This window comes from Pinus tabuliformis, chromosome 3_1, assembly GCF_031772625.1.
Source record: "Pinus tabuliformis cultivar Carrire ecotype Pingquan chromosome 3_1, CPIR1, whole genome shotgun sequence".
Classification (NCBI taxonomy): Eukaryota; Viridiplantae; Streptophyta; class Pinopsida; order Pinales; family Pinaceae; genus Pinus; species Pinus tabuliformis.
Window position 1 is genome coordinate 428,293,667 of NC_142301.1, and position 20,752 is coordinate 428,314,418.

The 20,752-nt window shown below is 36.1% G+C and overlaps 2 protein-coding genes across 2 annotated transcripts; both read right to left on the reverse strand.

The window, feature by feature from the left end:
• Positions 1-16,695: 16,695 nt before the first annotated feature.
• Positions 16,696-18,760, reverse strand: LOC149187572 (uncharacterized). Its single transcript, XM_089412851.1, has 5 exons — positions 18,576-18,760; positions 17,528-18,487; positions 17,356-17,436; positions 17,182-17,268; positions 16,696-17,001 (listed from the first exon to the last, which is right to left on the reverse strand). Exons 1-4 carry the CDS (start codon positions 18,718-18,720, stop codon positions 17,183-17,185), a joined length of 1,272 nt encoding a protein of 423 aa, XP_089268977.1. The 5' UTR covers positions 18,721-18,760; the 3' UTR covers positions 16,696-17,001; position 17,182.
• A 114-nt stretch (positions 18,761-18,874) lies between these two features.
• LOC149187573 (uncharacterized) lies at positions 18,875-20,540 on the reverse strand. The gene is made up of 2 exons (XM_089412850.1): positions 19,919-20,540; positions 18,875-19,829 (listed from the first exon to the last, which is right to left on the reverse strand). The coding sequence occupies exons 1-2, from the start codon at positions 20,182-20,184 to the stop codon at positions 19,181-19,183; spliced, it is 915 nt and encodes a 304-aa protein (XP_089268976.1). The 5' UTR covers positions 20,185-20,540; the 3' UTR covers positions 18,875-19,180.
• Between the last annotated feature and the right edge of the window lie 212 nt (positions 20,541-20,752).

Below are 20,752 nucleotides of genomic sequence, written 5' to 3' on the forward strand. Positions count from 1 at the left end.
ATCATACAATCACATAATTAAACAAATATCTCAACCAAATACCAATCTAAAAAACTTATTAATTAAAAAATATCTCTTTAAACTAACCACCTCCCAAATACTAAAAATATACTTTCTAACCCGGATTAACTCTACTTAGTTATAACTCGTAAAATATACCTTCTAACACGGATTAACTATACTTAGTTATAACTTGTAGTGTCAACCATCCATAGAAATAGTAATTACATATTCCACTGCATAAGACAAACAATTGTGAACCATGTAAGTGTAGCCAAGTAGTGTCAACCATCCATAGAAATAGTAATTACATATTCCACTGCATAAGACAAACAATTGTGAACCATGTAAGTGTAGCCAATCTTAAATGGATGCCACATAATAGGTAAACACAAATATGTACGTAGAGCCTAATATATTAATAAAACGATCTTTTTAATAACATAGAGGCTCAATCCAATATGGGTTTTATGTGATGAACTTTATTGTGATCGGTATTGGAATTTGAAAAGCCATTATTATTTCCAAATTGAAAAATTTATATCAAGCCCACCTTTCTATATTAGAGAGTAGTAAAATTGATTATAATTTAATTAATAAAAGTTAATTTGAGATGCCATTATTATTTCCAAATTGAAAAATTTATATCAAGCCCGCCTTTCTATATCAGAAAATAGTAAAACTAATTATAATTTAATTAATAAAAATTAATTTGAGATATATTTTTATATATATTTTTTAAATTTTTAAAATTTAATGAAATAAGTAAATTATATTTAAAAATAATAATAATTTTAATTTGTATTTTTTGATATGCTATTTTAAGTAGTTATATATATTTTAAAAATAAATAAATTTGGTAAAAAATATTATTATTTTTAGAAAAATTGAAGAAATAATTATGATAATATGAAACTTCAAATACAATTAAGATGATCAGGATTATCAAATATGATATTATTAGTATTAAAAATATAAATAATTTATTTTGTTTATTTAATTAAATAAAATTTTGTCCCTCGGGTGTGGGTGTTTAAACATTTATCAATTTGGCTGGGACAGAGGTGGCGTGAGGAGGCACGACACCTGCCCACCCAGTAGAGCATGATCACTCGGTTCATAAAAGAAGGCTCTCGAAATTTGGTTTACGCAGAGTTCACTTGCTCGCTGTTAAATGGCTCTGATACTCCATCCCTGTCCGGCACCCTGGTTGATGCGCCCGCACGCTCCAGCTCGACTCAGACCCCCGCTCCATTCATTGCTGCAGTTATGATGGATGTATCTCGAGGTCTGAAGGAGATTGATATTTTAAGGCTCAGTTATGAGCTGGCGGGGGAGCAAATTCTGGCGATTCACTCGCAGAATTCTCCAAAGTCTGGACGGAGCTCCGATTTTGGCATTATTTATGTGGGTCTCATCCTCACTGCTGCTTCTGGTGGATTGAACGGGGAGGCGACTCTGTATCCTAGCTCTAGTCTTACGGTACAGTTGCCTCTGTCTTCCTTCTGGTTTCTATCCCGGGCACCAGGCCTGCAAACTGTCGTTTTCTTGTTTTCCGTTGGCCTGGTCTTTGTTGTCTCGCTCTCCACTGGCTTGGTCATCGTTGTTGCCCCGCCTCGCTCTCTTACTGATGCTTCAGTCGTCCCGATGCCTCGCCGTCGCCATGGAATGAGGTCTCGACGAGGTTAGCTTAGGCGGGTGCCTTCCAGCCCGTCCACCGAGTCGCCCCCCCTTCAAGCGACTTCTCTGTTGGGCACTATCCTCACACTCGAAGCGGAAGAGGGTGTCCCTTGTATGGCTCTGCGCTCTTCACCTTCTGCAGCGCTCTGAACCGTCCAAGAATCACTGTGCACATTTCAGTGGTCTTCTAAGAGGAAGCCCAAGAGGGAGAGCCTAGTTCTCATCAGGAGGGCCCAGGATCTGTCTCTGTTCCGACTTCGAGCATCCAGTTGAAGATTGGTAGAGAGTCTTTGCAGGTTCCTAAGGCTCTAGCTAGCAGCGCTCCGAATGTGGTTATGGCACCGGCTGACCCTAGTCCATCCAACTCAACAGCTGCTCCTGAAGGGGACATGCATGATACAAGTTGGTGCCGGATTATTGAAGAACCTCCTGATGTTTAGCTTGTTTTATGTTGTCATGATAGTTCGAGAGGCGGCCCATACTATTGGGCAAGTTTTTGTTCAGACGGTGATATGGAATTTCAGCTCTTTTTTGAATTTTGTAAACTCAGTAAAAGGTTTAAGACTAAGCTCCCTGAACTGGGGCAGTCTCATTCCATGTTTATCTTGACACCTTTGCCTCTCTTCAAGGAAATGTAGCTGACTTCGGTCTCGCTGTAATTTTATTCCCTTTATGTTAATAGATCAATCTTAATTCGAAAAAAAAATAAAAAATAAAAAATAAAAAATTTCGTCTCAAAATAAAAATAAACATATAATCTCTAATTAATAAAATGTTATAATTTAATATAACCATATTACGTTTATTATAACCGATTTAAAAATTTTACAATTAAAAACATAAATAGTTCATTTTATCTATTTAACTAATTAAAATTTCGTCCTACAACAAAAATAAAAATAAAATCTCTAATTTATAAATATTATAATTTAATCATAATCATAACCAATTTTAAAATTTTAAATGAAAATAAAAATATTATTAAAATATTAATTTTACAAATCATACATTTAAATTTTGAACTCAAAGCATGAAAATATAACTACAAAGTATACTCTCTAATGTATACATGTTATAATTTATAATTTAATTATAATCATATTACATTTACATAACCGATTTAAACATCTTGCATAAAAATAAAAAATATTGTTACAACTATTAATTTTACAAATCATACATTTAAATTTTAAACTCAAAACATGACAATAAAAATACAAGGTATTTTCACAAATAATTACACGTTGAGTATCATGCTATTTATATTAATGTTATAAAAACAATAAAATTTTTAAAAACTATCATAAATAAAAATAACTTAAATCTTATTTATAATTGATTTGTGGGATAATAGTTGGACGATGATATTTTATTTTTATTTTATAATATTTATTTGTATCTAACAAATTCAGTTAAAATGTTTGATTTTCAAAAAATAAAAAGCGAAACGTATAAAGAGAAAACATAGCTAAATAAATAAACGCAATTTGTAATCTTCTCTTGATATATTTACATGGTCCAGAAAATGAATTTATATTCCTATATATAATTGTATTTTTATAATTTAAATTTTTTTTTTTTTTTAAATAGGTAGTTTTTTTTTAAATAAATAATGTATATTTTTTAATCTCAAAGTATTGACACAATTTTATTTATAATAAATTAATAAGCTTGGTATTATTAAAAATAAAAAATATAAGAACATTAAGAAAAACAAATGTTTTTTTTTCTTGGATTTTTTTGAATGTTTATATTTTATCATGCAAATTTATTAATGAATTTTTTATTTATATTTAATATTTGTAATTTTTTTTATTAATAAATTTATAGTGTTATTATAATTTAAATTTCTAATTATGTTAAAAGACGTTTTATTATGAGGTTTTTCTTCATAACACTGTAGTAGATTCGTTGTTCTAAAATTAATATATCAAATCGACGGTGGTCATATCATCAGGGATAATGGATGCTTGGATTAACTTTGCCAATTTCGCTCAATCAAATCTACAATTCAAATTCCGCAAGCTGTCAATTCCTTTGTGAAAGTCTTGGGCGTCGAATTTCTTCTTGTTGGTTGATTTTCAGGGAGCTGTTGTTGTGCTAGCTTGTATGTATGATGTTGCTTTTTAAATGTGCCCTTCTCTCCGTCACCAAAACCTTCGTGTTTGTTTCTACTTGCCTTCACTCGGGGAATTCAATGCTAAATGCGAATTTGGAGCAAGCCAGAACTTCATATCTACCAAAACCAACTCATACTGGCATCACTGTTGTTGTAAATGGGGTGGAAGTCGAAGCATGGAAAACAATCATACTCCCCTCATTGGAAGTTTCTAATTGGAGAATTCACGTAGGAGTTATGATATTTCACACTTCGAATATGGCCCATAGCCCTTAGTGCTCGACCCCAACCTTATGCCTTTGGTTCTTTGAGTCTTAGCGATTGTGTGCCAGCCCAATATTGAAGCCCCTTTATCAAAAGTTTCCAATTGCCAGCTGTTATAAAGTGTCGACATCCTCAACCTCCGATATGTCGACCTCCGATATGACATCATCACTCCACGTGGCACCCCATGAGTGGTGACACGTGTCACCCAAATTTTTCCCCTTAGGCCCCTCAAAATGCCAAAATTGCTTTCCACGTGTCCTGTCGTACCACCACGTCATGCTGATGTCAGATGCCACAGTGGTTTTCTCAGAACCAATCATATGTTTCCATGTGTCTTTATCTGAACCAATAATATGCTGCTACGTGTAGCTTGTTGAAACCAATCAAACACTGCCACATGTCCTGCTAGAGGAGAGATAAAAGGGACCATCCACCTTTGGTTTTGAGATGAAACCCTTTGTTAATCTTTATCGACGTTCCATGGTGCTTTTTAACACTATCGACACATTATGCATATCAAAAAATTTTAAAGGTGTCACCTTAAGAAGTTCGGATTCTCTGACTTGCCGACCTTCTAATGTACCGATGCTCCGACATGTAGGACCTCTGATACGTGATGCGCTAATATGCCTGATGCTCCCATGTTGTGATGCGCAGATATGCCTGAAGCTCCGATATTGTGATCGTTGATATGCATGACCTCCGATATGTGATCGTTGCCGATATCCTCAACCTCTGATATGCTGACCTCTGATCTGACATCATTACTCCATGTGGAACCTCATGAGTGGTGACACGTATCACCCATATTTATCCCCTTAGGCCCCTCAAAATCCCAAAATTGCTTGCCATGTGTCATGTCATACCGCCACGTCATGCTGACGTCAGATTCCACTGTGGCTTTATTAGAACCAATCATATGTTGTCATGTCTTTACTGCCACGTCGTGCTAACGTCAGATGCCACTGTAGCTTTATCAAAACCAATCATATGTTGCCATGTGTCTTTAGTGGAACCAATCATATGTTGCCATGTGTGGCTTATTGAAACCAACCATATGTTGCCACGTGTCCAGCTAGAGGAGAGACAAAAGGACCTGTCCACCTTTTGTTTTGTGATAAAATCCTTTGTTAATCTTTATTGACGTTCCCAAATGGTTTTTAACAGTATCAACACATTATTCATATCACGACTTTTTAAAGGTTGTCACCTTAAGAAGTTCTGATTCTCCTATTCGCCGACCTTCCGATATGCTGATGTTCTGATATGAAAGACCTTTGATATGAAATGCGTCGATATGCCTGATGCTTTGATGTTGCAATGCGCTGAGATTGCAATGATGCTCTGATATTGCGACTGTCGATATGTAGGACCTCTGATATGCGATCGTTGCTAAGCTAGACCTTTGACATCCTGATCTTTGATATCTCTGGACCTTCGATATGCGATCTCCGATATTCTTTCCTTCCTAAGGCTTCAATCCTTGAAACTTCGGCAGATAGTATCTTTTGATCTAAGAGTCCATTTTTGGACTTCCACACATCGTTGAAAAGTTTGTCCAAAGAACTTTCCAATGGAGAGGCTCTGATATAGGCTTTGAGTCCTTCTTCTACTTGGAAAATGACTGCAAACTTCTCTGCTTATTTATTCTTTAGAGAGCTAAAAACACATTTTGTAGTAAGTAACAATAGATTCTCAGTCTTTTTGGTCAAGCATTTTGAGAGTAGTTGAATTGAATCAGAGTTTTACAATGTTGGTCACATCAACTACTGAAATTTCAACTTCTAAAGATTGTTTATTGTTTATTTTACAACATATTAGACCGTAAATGATGATTTTTTAAACATATTTGACCATAAACAAAAATTATGTACACCTTATGAGGGGGCTCTATTTGTGCATATAATCTTTCCAAGAATTTTATTCCCTTGGTGTATTTTCACACAAAGGTACAAAGGAACGCGAATAGGGGGATTTGGCTATTGTGGAATGCAATAATCTTAAAATTCGAATGTTCCATTCTAGAAAGAAATCAATCGACCCTCCGAGAATGAATTACTCTGTTGTTTTCAGGAAAGATAATTATTCAAGTTAATTTCATTTTTGTTATCTGGAAATTAAATTAGAATGTTGTAACATAACTTAAATTTAAAGTCATATAGAATGCAAATTAACATGGGCTATTAGATACGTCAAATTCAAGTCCCCTCAAATAAATGCAAAGCTTTACGGGAATGCTATTTGAGAAGAAAACTATAACAATTATATTATATCAAAGTTGGAAATCAATTATGTTGTTAGAAAGTTCTTAGAACTCTATGGTGTATGGAATTGTTGGGAATTCATGTGCGACTAGCCAATCTCCTTGCTCATTGGAGCATTTGAACCGTGAAATATTAGAAACCTTTCTATTTCTATATATAGAGTAAAAAACCCAAAACACTTTCACAATGTTTTTATGCTTTTTGGTACAAATACTAATTTATATAATATAAAATTATATATATATATATATATATATATATATATATATATATATATATATATATAGATATAGATATATATATGGTTAAAAATAGGAAGATCATTCCATACTTGAAAGTTAATGAGAATAAAAATTAATTTTAATTTTTTATGCCCCAATTAACTAATATATATGTTAAAATGTGAATTTTAATCAAAATTTACATTTATCACTATTTAATATAGAAGTACGATAATTATGAAACATTTTTAATGAAAAAATGAAAATCTGTTATATCAAATAGAAAATTATATTATATTTATTAATTTTTATTTTTAAAATTTCATATTTAATTAGAAAAAATTAAAATTTTATAAATGGCCAAATTCTTATTCAAAACAACCACCATTCCCATTTAAAATAACAAAAACATAACATAAAATAATTATACAACGCCAGTTTAAAACATCTAAAGGATTCAATCTCTATTAGGATGATAATGAAGAAAAGCCCCGTCACCACTTCGGGAAGAAACCATTGTCACTGGGCGCAGTATTTACATGAGCAGACAATCATTTAATATTAATTAAATCCAGATAAGGCAGAATAACCAGTTCCCACGTCATGCCGCGTCTATCGTTCTTGTAAAAGACACCGGAATGATCGGCCGCCACTTGAGCGTCAATCGTCTACGGAGGCAGTAGAATGGACCCTTTTCCGGCACCGGCCGGAAAATCGTCCGGCTCCGGCTGCCGGAAATCTCCCCCTCTTCCGCCACCATCGCTCCTCCCGTTCTCCGCCAACCTCCCGGTCCGCCCTGACATTCCCTGACCGATCGCCGATCGCCTGACATCCTTCCTGCACAAGGGAATGCGCTGGCCGATCGGGGAGTAATTCGCCACGTACTCCCGCGCGCATTCATGCCTCCATTCATGCCTCCATTCGAATTCAACACCCGCGCGCTGTGCTCCCCTACCCTTACTCTGGAGCCATTCTACTGCAGCCATTGTGGTTTCCGGCAATCTCTGATCCTCTGCGAACTCCTTCGGCCACGTACTCCTTGCAGGTAACTAACTCGTGAAGCCCATACCCCTGTTGTGATTTGAACTTCGGCTTTTGTGGACTATTCCCATCTGCCACTTTACCTGCACACAACAATACCCCTGTTGTGATTTGAACTTCGGCTTTTGTGGACTATTCCCATCTGCTACTTTACCTGCACACAACAATTACTAGCATCAACAGCCTTCCTTGACACAAAACGAAAAACAGCCATTCAGATTCAATCCAGTCATTCAGCTTCAATAGTTTAATGGTACAGTGGTCGGAGTTGATTACAGTTAGTCTCGGTTTGATTCTCAGAACATTTCAACCAAATGCTTTGTGGATTTCTGCGACATGTTAATTCAGTCAAACTTGCGTTAATGATCGCATGTTTGTTAGCCAAACTGGATATACATTTCATGCTCTTTTTTTGATTTGGGGTTTAGATCTCCTCCCGAGTGAGCGGTTCAAGAGTCTCAATTCATAACCTATTTTGGTATTCAGAGCCTCCCAGCAGAGCACAATCTGAGAGAAGGTTTTAGAAATACGAAGGAGAATCTGTTGGCATTGAATTTCTGAAGTTTCTCTTTGTATTTAGGTCTTCGAATTTTCATCCAGAAAGCAGTCAACTTGTCATCTTTGTATAGCAGGATATATGCTCGTGTATTTGTGGGAGTCATGTAAGTTAGCGAAATTGGATATATTTCATGGTCTTTTTTCTTTTTATATAGGAAGCCATCTAATTAAGCCAAACTCGCTATATTTCATGGTCTTTTTTGATTTTGGGGTTTAGATCTCCTCTGTGCAGTGTTCTTTATCCATGGTCTTCATCTCCCAAAACAGAGGAATGTAAAAATTTTGATGCCTGCTGGTTGGCTTCTTCTTTGGTGCTGGGCTGAAAATAAGCTTGAAAGATAGCCCACCAGTCATACTGAGACATGTTTGTGCAGCTCGGTGTGGGCCAAGGTTTGAAAGGAACCTTTGCATAAAATATTTACCATCAACCAGTGGCATTTTTCCTGTCATATTGTCCAGACCATACTTCTGTTTACAATGCCTAAATTTACACAATTGACATACAGTCCAGCCATGCATTTTTATCTGCTTATCATCCCTTTCAAAAGTTTCTTTTGACTCTGAGAAACACTGCAAGTTGACATAGTTAATGTCCATTTCACAGAAGGTAAAATTTCGTTTTCCTTGCAACCTTCCTCTTCTACATTCCTGGTCTGCAGGACTTCTTGAGTGGATAAATTTTGTTTTACAAGGCTGAGATTATTCATGACATTACAAGCATACCTAATCAGGAAATGATCTGGACCCTCCTCTTTGGTGACAGCTCCATTTTGTTGGAAGATTTGCTACCCTGTCAAAATTGTAGGCACTGACCTAGACTATCATTAGTTGTATCAATGGGTGACTGTAAAACTCCATCCGCTGCCTCAGGAAACTCATCACTTCCTCTGCCCAACAGCACCATTGACATTGTTGACATCAACAGTGCCACCAGCTGCATATGTATCATTGTTTTCTGCATCCTCTGTCTTGCTCTTTTACACATCTTCCATTGATTTAACCTTTAGTTTTGGCTGCATTATTTCTTTGGAATGCCTCACTCCCGGCTGTTGTATTTCATGGCCTAAGTCTATCCTAAGCGCAACACCACATTTTCCGTTATCATGGTCATAATTGTCACTTGCCAGATTATGGTTTCAACTTTGTCATCGTCATCTTGCCAATGGTTAAAAACCATGTCTTTAGTGGATGGTGCATTTAAGAAGTGATCAATACTATTTTTCTCAAACTCTGAGTACAAAATCTTTTCCATTCGCATTTCCTCAATGAGATCAGGGGTATCCTCACAATTGCCATCCGGGCTGTTGTCCAAAGGTACAATGGTCCACCTTTATCAATCTTCAAGTACAATGGCTACAAATAGGATCCATTCCTGATGCCAATCCAAACAGAATTTATTGAAAAGAAGATTGTAGTGACTATTATGTCATTGATTCCCATAAAGCTTTGGATTTTGGGGAAAATCTGTGTAAAGGCTAGATTTAAGGGATCATTTATCTTTTTCCTCTTATTTCTTTATTTTGCCAGTGTTTGAACCTTCCTGTTAGTTCAGATACAAGAATTAGAAATTTACCATATGTGTTTTTATCAGATTTTTTTATTGATTTTGAAGACATAGGAATTAGAAAATAGGAACTAGTTGAACATTGTCTGTATTTTTACTGATCATTTTAAACATCTTAAAGATTTTGCTGTAACTTAATCTGATCCGAATCAATCAACTTACGGCCGCCTCGCACAGGCACTATAATCGACCTCGAAGTGCTTTGCACGGTGTCGTGCCGATTTTTCTGTGATGTATGCCTTTAATTATATGTACTCTGGAATGGCTATTAACCTTCTAATTTCTGTTAACATCATGTGTTGTTTATGCTACATATGTTTAAGAACACCACTGAAACTTATAATTCATGTCTACTTGTTTAACATGAATTTATTGTTATTTGTTTTTCAGGTTTTTGAAGTGTAAAAAATGGTGCAAAAGTGGCATTTATGCATTGAAGTGTCTTGCTTTCCAAATCCAGGTCGAGCAGTTATTAAATTCATCCTTTACAATATGGCAACAAATCATTTATTTTATGGAAAGAGAGAAGTGCCTGGAATGACGACAAACAATGAGGCATATTACATTGCCCTTGTTGAAGGGTTAAAAGAGGCAAAACAACATGATGTCAATGATATTGAAGTCTTCACCAACTCGGAGTTGATATGTAATCAGATGAAAGGCATCTATCGGGTTCGAAAGGACAATTTAAAACCTCTTCATAAGGAAGCACTAAATTGGAGTTTTCAATTTCAACATTTTACCATCAATCACTCTGCAGATATTGAAAAGATGTCCACTGATATAATGTCCAGGGCATTTTTAAGAACATATGTAGATGCCAAATATGACATAGGATCACCATCCACTGCAACAGAAATCATTGATCACCATCAATATAAATCCCCATTGTGTGAATGGGTTGTTGTTATCATTTTTCTGGGGTCTATCATAGCATGGTTCTTTCACTAAAGAAGAACCTATTATTCCCCAACATGCAATCATTACAGTTTTTTGTATGGGAGACAAATTAATGGACAAATGTAATATATTCCATGTACATGGACAAATGTATTTTGACAAAAGTAACTGGTTCATGATTTTCTGATTATCATCAATAAATTATGTTGTTGGAGAGATATTGATATGCTATGTGATTTGTTAGTTGGTTGTTGATCAGTGATGAAAGGTTTCTTTACGTATGTGTCCTCCTCATCCATTAGATAATAGATAGTTGTCTTTACCTTGGTGGAGATGGTGCCTACCGTCGGCTATGCATACACAGCAGATTTGATGATTTCCTCCTGTGGAGCTGTTTGGGAGATCTCTTGCCTTTCAATTGTGAAAAATGCTTGCCATATCGATATGATAAAAGGAATGTCCATTTTCCCACTTGTTCATGGTAGTGATTTTAATCCCCAAGCCATGCTAGAACTTGGACCAGTCAAGAAGAGTGCAGGGTGTGCATTTTAACCTACGCCCTCTCAACTGAAAATCACATTCAACAATTTGGAGAAGGGGCTCCTATCTTGAGATTTGATTTGATCACAAACTTGTTTTTGTTGACTATGCTAGCCAAAATTTTACCTGAACAGGGCTATACACTTGTTCAGTTTGTATCCAACGATAACATATGGTAGTAGAATAGATTTCCCAGCTTGGATCGGTAGCAAATCCCAACAATCGGCAGTCTTTACCTTGGTGGAGATGGTGCCTACCGTAGGATATGTATAGACAGTAAATTGGATGATTTCCTCCTGTGGAGCTGTTTGGGAGATCTCTTGCCTTTCAATTGTGAAAAGTGCTTGCCATTTCGACATGATAAAAGGAATGTCCATTATGCCACTTGTTCATCGTAGTGATTTTATATTCAATCATATCTGCAGATTGCAGAGAATCCCCAAGCCATGCTAGAACATGGACCAGTGAAGAAGAGTGTAAGGTGTGCATTTTAATCCAGGCCCTCTCAGCTGAAATTCACATTCAACAATTTGGAGAAGGAAATCCTATCTTACCAGCTAACCACCCCTCCCTCCTCACAAAAAAAAAATGAACCTAGACATGGACCAGCCTATTATAGTCTTAACCTTGGTGGACTAGCACCATTTCCAGTAACACCAAGGAGCCTCCCCTGCTGCCCCAGACTAGTGGTGGGAGAGGAATTGGAGGAGAGTTGTTGGATCTCAACTTGCCTGCTTCTACTGATGCTGAGGAGGATGACAATTGTAAGTTTGCTAATGATGCAGTGGGGTTTTCTCACATGGCTTCTGCTGCTACTGATGTTGTTGATGCTGCTGAAGCTCATAGCAAAATCAGCCTTCCTTTCTTTCAATCATGGTGGACAGACCATCACGATCCCGTGCCGCGCCCCGGACTGTTTCTGTACAATAGCCTCACTCATTTGTCTCGCAGCAGCGAAGACGAAGCAGATAGTAAGCTAGGGATCAAGATTGGGAAGCTAGGGAACAAAATTGGGTCTGGGATGGTAGAAGAGCAGGACTTCCACAACAGGGTTCAATCGTGGTTGAAATTGTGAGCTACATGTAGAGATAGGGATTAAGAAAATTTGTCATTGTTTGATTCTTTTTACAGTCTTTCATCCTACTGTACACTTAAAGGGATTAAAGAAATGCTTTCATTAAATGTGCTCCCATGGAGAATTGCTTCTTTGCTATATTATTTCTGTGCAGCATTTATCAAAGTAAACGGATGAATAACAGTAGGAACGATATGCATTTTCTTTCTCTGAATCTCAGATGGCTACCTAATAAGCAAACTTCCCGTACCAAGCATGGATGCTCACATCTAGTTACATCTGATGTCTAGTCAACCTTTGGTCTTCTCACCCTACAGTCGCTAATCCCTTCAATTTAAGTTTCACTCTCTGATACCTTCAAATTCAATACCTTCAAATTTAACACTTTGCAACCGATTACGAACCAATTCAGAGAGAGTAAGCTGAAATTGACATATAGGAAAAAGCATTCTTGCGCCTTTATAAAAATTTATCATTATGAACAGTTGTCCGAATAGACTGAAGAATGAAGTGCATTATGAAAAATTTCGCTGCGGTTTCCTGTAAAAAGCAATTTTTCCCCTTTATAAATAATTGTTATAAAGATCATAAATTTTCAATTGCATCTGATCGTGAGAATCAAATCAAATAGAATTGACTTGGCAGCAGGAAACTAGGTCATTGCATTATCGTAATGAGCTTATTTATCAACATAGCTCCCTGTCCCTAACGATTTCTGGGCCAGTAGCCTGATTGAAAATTCATGTGAATGTTTATTTACGATTTTATGTTGTGGATGGCTAATAATGGCAGAGTTTAACATCTTTAAAAAAACAGGTAACAAAGTTGACAGTGAGTGCACACTCTCCAACAACCTGGAAACACTCCCCTAGATTCCACTTCCCATGTGAATTTTAATGTGGATGACATGACGCAGAGTTTACAATATTAAAAAAAACTCCTCAGAGTATGTTAACTTTTAGCAACATAGTTCTCTGTTCTTAAAATAGCTCTTTCTCAACTTTTATCAGCATAGGTCCTAGTTCTCAAAGGATTTTTAGGCCGGGAGTATCAACATACCTCTCTGTTCTTAAACCAGCTCTTTCTCAACTTTTATCAATATAGCTCTTCGTTCTAAAGAATTCTTAGGCTAGGAGTCTGTTTTACAGTGAGATAACTTGTTCAGAAGGCTTTCTTTTGATGTGGATGAATGTGGATGCCTAATAAAGGGCAGAGCTTAAAATATTTTAAAAAATGCGATGACAGAGCTTCCACAGGCTCCCAAGGCACTGTCGTGATTATAACACACTCCAAAACTTAGAAACACTGATTAGACTATATCAACGTAGTTCTCTGTTCTTAAACTACTTCTTCTTATTAAAAGATTTCTCAATTTTCATTAATATAACTCTTCGTTCTTATAGGTGTTTTAGGCCAGGCCCTGTTTTACAAATGGTTGATGTGGAGCCTCCAAGTTACAGTTACAAAGCTCTCTGTTCAGGATTTTTAGGCTTGCCATTTGATTTACAAATTGCTGATGTTGGTGGTCCCTAGTAATTCGATTTACAATGTCTAATGTTTGATTGATTTACAATGTGTAATGTTTGATACAGTGTCTAATATTTGATTGATTTACAATGCCCAACATTTGATTTAGAATGTCTCTGGTAAGCCTTCCAAATCACTATGAAAATATGGGTGATGTCTAATAACCTTGGAATTTTAAGGAGTTTCATTTTGGCACTGAGCCTATCTGAAGATCGAAAGTTCTTTGTTCTGAAAAGCATGTCATTAAGTGTAGTGTGTTTTGCAAGTGGTGGATGTGGACCTAAAGCTCTTTTGTTCTTAAAAGGAATTCTACGATGGTATTCTGATTTACAAGTAGCAGATGTGGACTTTCCAAGCTACAGTGAGAAAGCTTTCTTTTTAAGATTTCTAGGCTACTAGTTTGATTTACAATTGGCTTATGTCACCATCCCAGTCACAGTGAAAATATGGGTCATGCATGATTGTAGTATTAGCTTGGCCTTAAGCTGAAGTGAGATTAAACATCAAATAGCAGAGCTTGCACGGGATGCACTTTTGCACTTTTGGAACAACTTGGAAACGCACAAACAGTGTCCAGTGCCAGGCTTCATACAATCCTCAACTCTTTATTCAGTAAATCCTGTTGGAAGCCCATGATACACACAAGGTCTACTACTGCAACCCTTGCAACCTTAATTCACCATATTATTTTTTTAATGGAAAAGTAGTACAAGAACTTGTGTATGCAGTGGCACTGTCAGAGAACAGAGGACCTACCACTATTCTAGGTTTTTGATGAGTGAATGATAACGAGCACTGTCACAGTTACAGTTAGCCACAGAGGGAAAATAAAAGGCAATCATTACGTACTGAGTTAGGCAAATAAAGTTCTATGGCTGCTGCTTACCTGGGTGGTCACTTTGGACATATTTGTTTTGGCAGAGTGAGCAGAGCAGGCACTTCACTTGCAGCTGATTAGTGTTTGAACATAGCTCTTGCTTTTCAACCTCAGGATTATCCATCCCCCTTTTATTTTAATTCATACATTATTATCAACTGTAACAACACAGCACATGATGATTACTGTTTCATGATCAAGTTCACACCTGAATCAAAGAAAATTGTAGGGTTCTTAATGATGCCATCTATCCTTTCACTTCACTTTTAGGTTTTAGTTATTTTCCAACTTTTAAACCTTAAACTTTGAACATTTAGTTATTTCAAACCTTTAAACCTTAACCTTTGATGTTTGAAAATTATTTATTATTAGTTAATATAAATTTATTAAACATAAGAAACAAAAAAAAACCAAAATAAATACTAACTGTGAAGAAGGAATTCTAACTTCCAAAAAAAGTTAAACGCTATCATTTACATAACCACCCAATGGACCGTAATAACCAACCACTAACAAATCTATCATCCAAACTCTGAATACAACGCTAACATTATCATAACCATTGGATTTTGTCAAACTTATCATAGCTATCAGAATGATCCAGCCATCAGAATAATACCAAAACTATCATATCTTTCAGAATGATGACGAAACCACCGACAGATAGTGGGTACTAGCCTTTTTGGTTAAGGCTTGTCATTCCACATGCCTTTGTCCTTAACCTACTCCTTTTTCACTGTGACTGCATCATGTACTTAGTTTACATTTCTGAAAAAAATCATATTTTCATCAGAATGAATACTATACTTGTCAGTACATTTCTGAAAAAAATCATATTTTCATCAGAATGAATACTATACTTGTCCTTTCATTTAAAGCAAATGAAGGAAAGAATCCCAACAGTTTAGGGTTTCTATAAGCTAAGCATATATATGAAAGGCTTTTTTATTTTCTGATGTTTAGATGGATGCCATATTTGTTTTATTGTTTCCATTATTTTGGCTGTGCATTCTGAGAAGCACCCCATAGCTGTATCTCTTGTATACCAGCATGCCAACCAGATGATTACTTGCACGTGTGCCTTGTAGTCCATTGATTGCATTCTGTCTCATCTTACCTACCACAATCATCTGAGAAGATAGATGGTCTTTATCTCAAATTCAGAATATTTTTCAATCCACATTTGGTAACATATATTCCACATAAAGATGTTCTATGATGTTGCTTTCCAGTTAAAGGCTATTTTATTTTCTGATGTTTAAATGGACGCCATATTTGTTTTATTGTTTCCATTTATCTTGGCTGTGCAGTCTGAGAAGCACCCTACAGCTGTATCTTGTATGCCAGGATGCCAACCAGATGATTACTTGCCCATGTGCCTTGTAGTCCATTGATTACATTCTTCATGATCTTGGCACTTGACATTATCATATACTTCAATGCTAAGAGAAGAATTTAGTTCAATCATGATCTTGGCACTTGACCCAGTTCAATGTATATTCTAGTTTGGATCTTGTTAAGGCTAGTGCAAAGGATGATCAAGTTCAGTGCTCTGTGGGATCACAATTCAGAGTACCATTATGATTACAACAAAGCATGTTTTCTGAAGAAGCAAGACTACAAGCCGAGACTTTGTTTGAGCTACAGGACATGCCTGAATCGAGGCTAAGGTTGTATATATGAATCTGAACCGAGCCCTTATGCAAGCTACAATATGACTTGATAAAGGGCTTATATACATTACAGTGTAAAAGATTGTGGAACTGCTTCGCATAATATTAGCAGCTGAAGTTATGTTTGCATACAGTATATGCATATTGATGACACCTAGTGCTCAGAATAAGACATAATTGTCATCCTCACTGTTATCTATTTTATCTCAATTTTCTTTACAGTATATGCTTCTTTCTTAAATATGAACACCATAAATAAAATCAGATTTGTTTTGATCATATAACAGATCTAACATTTGAGAATATATTTGAAGAACAATTTAGATTGATGTCAAAAACAATAATTCATTCCCAAATTGTGGTGTGTATACATCATTGTTATAGCTTAGTCTGCAGTATTAGACCAATTACGTGAGAAAATACAGAAACATTGCAATAAAAAGAACCGACAATTGAATTTGTTGAACAATTACAGAGCCATGTGAATTAACTTGACATTCCATGTCAAAGTTCAAAATTTCATGAAACTTCAGGAGAGTAGTGGCATATAATTGAACTTTTACTTTTGCATTGATGAGAGCTCAAACATTCCTCGGTGCTCATCAGGCACCCATATTTTTAAAATTGCACTGATGAAGGCTCAAACTTTCCTCAAATTTTGCAGGCACCCATGTTCTCAATGTACCTAGAGCCTTCTGAAACAACACAACATTCCATGTCAAAACACAAAGTTTCATGAACTTTCAGAGAACAGATTATGAAAAAGGTATTTTTATAACAACATAACAATGGAAAAACATAAATATACTTATCATATGATAAAGGGCCACCTGACGACGCCATAATAACCTAGCTTATCTATTATTTGTGCATACCTCATTGATTCCCACTAGAGTTGAAGTCCTTCTGTAGATGATCAGTCATGGTTGAAGATGATGCTTCTCCACTTATTCTATAGTTACCTAGAAAAATGTCAAACGTTATCGCAAAGAAATTTTCTAGAGCATCAAGGTATATGTGCACACACAATGAAAGAGTGTCAAATGTACCTGGCATGGAAAGTAAGGTTGGATGGTCTTGCATCTCCCTTTGGTCTTGGGTTATCACCATGGTTGGGGATTGTTGCATTGCTGTAAAAATAAACATACAACATGTTAAAGAATAGTGATGATTAAATACTTAAATCTAAAATCATGACTCTATTCAACACATGAAACTAACCTGGAACCATAGAGACGGCATTATTTGATCGATGACGTCCTCGCTTATTGAGGTATCGAAACTCAAATGGTTCATATTCTGATGGATCAACATTTAAATCAATTTCCAAACCATTGTTTTTTCTGCTGCTTCTTCTTTTCTTTGTGGGGCTAAGGAAACTCTTCTTCCTCTTCAAAGATGGATCAAGAGATTCCAATCCAGGTGTGAAGTCAAAATCAGTAACGTGCAAATTATTGGCTTCATCCAACATTTTTTCAAGCATATCAGTCAATTGGATTGTCTTTGCCAAAGTAGTAGGAGGGTTATCTAAAATGAGATGGGTATAGCTAAACAACTTCTCCCTTGCCAAATGAAGTGCCTCGGCATCTGCGTCAACTTCATTTGTGGCCATAAGAGTAGCATCGACATCTTCATCATGGTTTTGAGGCTCTATATTGATCTCAGGTGGGTCATTGCATATGTTATCCTCTGCATGCTGATGAAGCAATGGATTTGAATTATCCGATTGGAAATACAACCAATTAACCTTTATGGCATGCTTGCAAATGTTTCCACGGATAGACCATGGACATTCACACGTTATAAAATCCTTACGATACCAGGTGACAAGGTATTTTTTATCTCGATCTGTCTGACTTCTCACCCAATAAGCATGTGTTATGTTCTCATGAGGACAACAATCAGTATCCATAATTTTTCTTGCTCGTTCCACTGATGATTCTAGCTGCTTTTCTCTCTTGTAGTTGTTTAGGAATCCTTCTTCTTTTAAGATTTCCTTGAACCGATAACAAGGTTCAACTGTTGTTAGTAGCATATGCAATAACCAATCCATCCTCCGGGCACATTTTTTCCTTCTATCAGATAGAAATGTTGTTTTTAGGTAACAATGGTATGACTCAACAGCATTATTGGTCTCCTGATTTGCATGAGGAAACTCCCGACAACCTTTCACCCACATACCTAATTGCAAATAGAACGATGTCAGTCTCACTCTATCACCTTTATAAAAGAAAAAAATACATATAATATGAAAAAAATGTTTACTTACGAATCTTATCTCCAGTGACCCAATTCTTGTTGAAATAGTCTAAGAACTTCTCTTCATCTGCAAACTTGATAAAAAATTGATTGATTGCATCTTCCACTTCATAATTGAGAGTGTGTTTCATGATGAAACCTAACTCACTGAACATCTCTTTGGCTTTTATGGAACTAGTGGGCAATCGATTGACATTTTTCAACCAAGCCCTCCGTACATGCCAAACGCATAAGATCACATCGCAACCTGTGATCCTCCTGCCATATTCAATGCATTTTAGTGTGATATTTTTAGAAAAAATGCATGTTTGGTTATATCATGACAATGTTAAAGTTACCTCAAGGCACTGATTTCAGCCAGTGCATCATCAACCATGAAAGCATTGACTTTCCAATCAGGACGGGTTTGGAAACACTTGCGCATGAGCTGCTCCAGCCATATTGCAATATCATCTGATGTGTTTCGTGATGCCACGACCCATGCAACAGGCACCCCGCTTTGTTGTTCATCAAATACCACGAGTGTATACAATTGATACTGTCATTTTCAACATTACATAAATTCAAATACAAGTTATTAATCATTTTGAATGGATACAACTTAAATAAATATATTCAATAAATCATTGGCATCTGACTTACCCCATATTTGTTTGTGTTAAATGTTGAATCCATGGCTATTAAGCTATTGTGCGATAGCTTGACCATTGTCTCCAACATCCACTTTGTTTGAATCCCTATTATAAAAGGGACCTCCACACCATTGGGCTTTTGGTAAAAGAAAAAATCTTCCCGATGCTTTTGATACCAAAGGTTTACACTCATTTCATCCTTTTTGTGAAGTTGATAATTTCCCTTCGCCAACCTATTATAAATGTTTACAATATCTTTCCTGCATAAGAAGAAATCTCTATCTCGAGTTGCCACATCGATGTCAACATGTCTCTTAACGTGGGTTCTATACACTACATCAATAGGCACTCCCAAAAAGAAACAACTCTCTACATATGCAACAATGTCCCTCGAAAGCCTTGGCCTAAGCAAGGCCCTGGTCTCACCTGAAGTGTCACATTGACCATGACAAGCCCAACCTTCCCCATCTACATGTTCATACATATTGAAAGTTAATATTGCTCTATCAGGAATTTCATGCATAACTTTCACAATAAAGTGGCATTGGCAACCCCTCTTCTGCACAAATGAAGTCCTTCGTTTAGCTGAAAGATTTCCTCTTTTGTCCTCTGGGCCAAATGAACAATAATAGCTAAACCAAAAATTTAAATTGTTAGTACATACAAAGAAAGATAACCGTGGTTTCAAAAGATCTAAACAATATATATTTTAAATACTCACATATCATATTGCAATGCAGCAGTAGATCTTTCTTTTGGTTTACCCTTTATTTTTCGTACGAAATTACATGGAGCAATAGGATTTTCTTCCTCTCCTTTTATAAAGTCAGCAACCCGTCGTAACGGGATTACAGCAACACGATCAATACCATTGTTTTTTGTATTTATTTCTGTCCAAACCAAGTCTTTATTAGAGAAAGTCATTTTTCCTTTGAGGTCTTGCACCTCAAGATCCATGATATATTGCCATTTCTTTCGCTTGCCCATTTTGAACTAATCTGGTCAAAGAATATGCAAGGACATCAAAACCAAAATTTCGATCTTAGCAAGTTATTCAACATATATATAAATATAAAACCTCTTTTATGCTTTTTTTGAGGTCTAAAATATCAATCACTCAATGATGACAAAAACAAATAGCACAAAAGGATGCAAAAAATTTGGGATGCAAGCATTTCCTTTAAGATGTTGCTTTTTGCCTCATTCATTTTCAACAAGGCATTCCTTAAAGGAAAGATTCCTTTGACAACATGAACAGATGCAAAGATTTAGTTACAAAACCGTGTTTTCTGCTTACCTAACTCTGAAGCAAAAAAACATAACATAAATATTAAGCAAATGTGAAACAGCAACTCCCGTCTACCAATTTTCAAATATTAAGCAAATGTGAAACAGCAGGTCATACTATAACACAGAGACAGAGGAGAAGCGTGGTCTGCAATGAAATTGAAGCTTCCCACCGCAATATTCACGCGAAATTGTTTGAACAACAGAGTGTATGTTTCTCTATTTGAAGGCTGTGCTCTTCTTCTGCCACAAAAATCCTTACATGGCT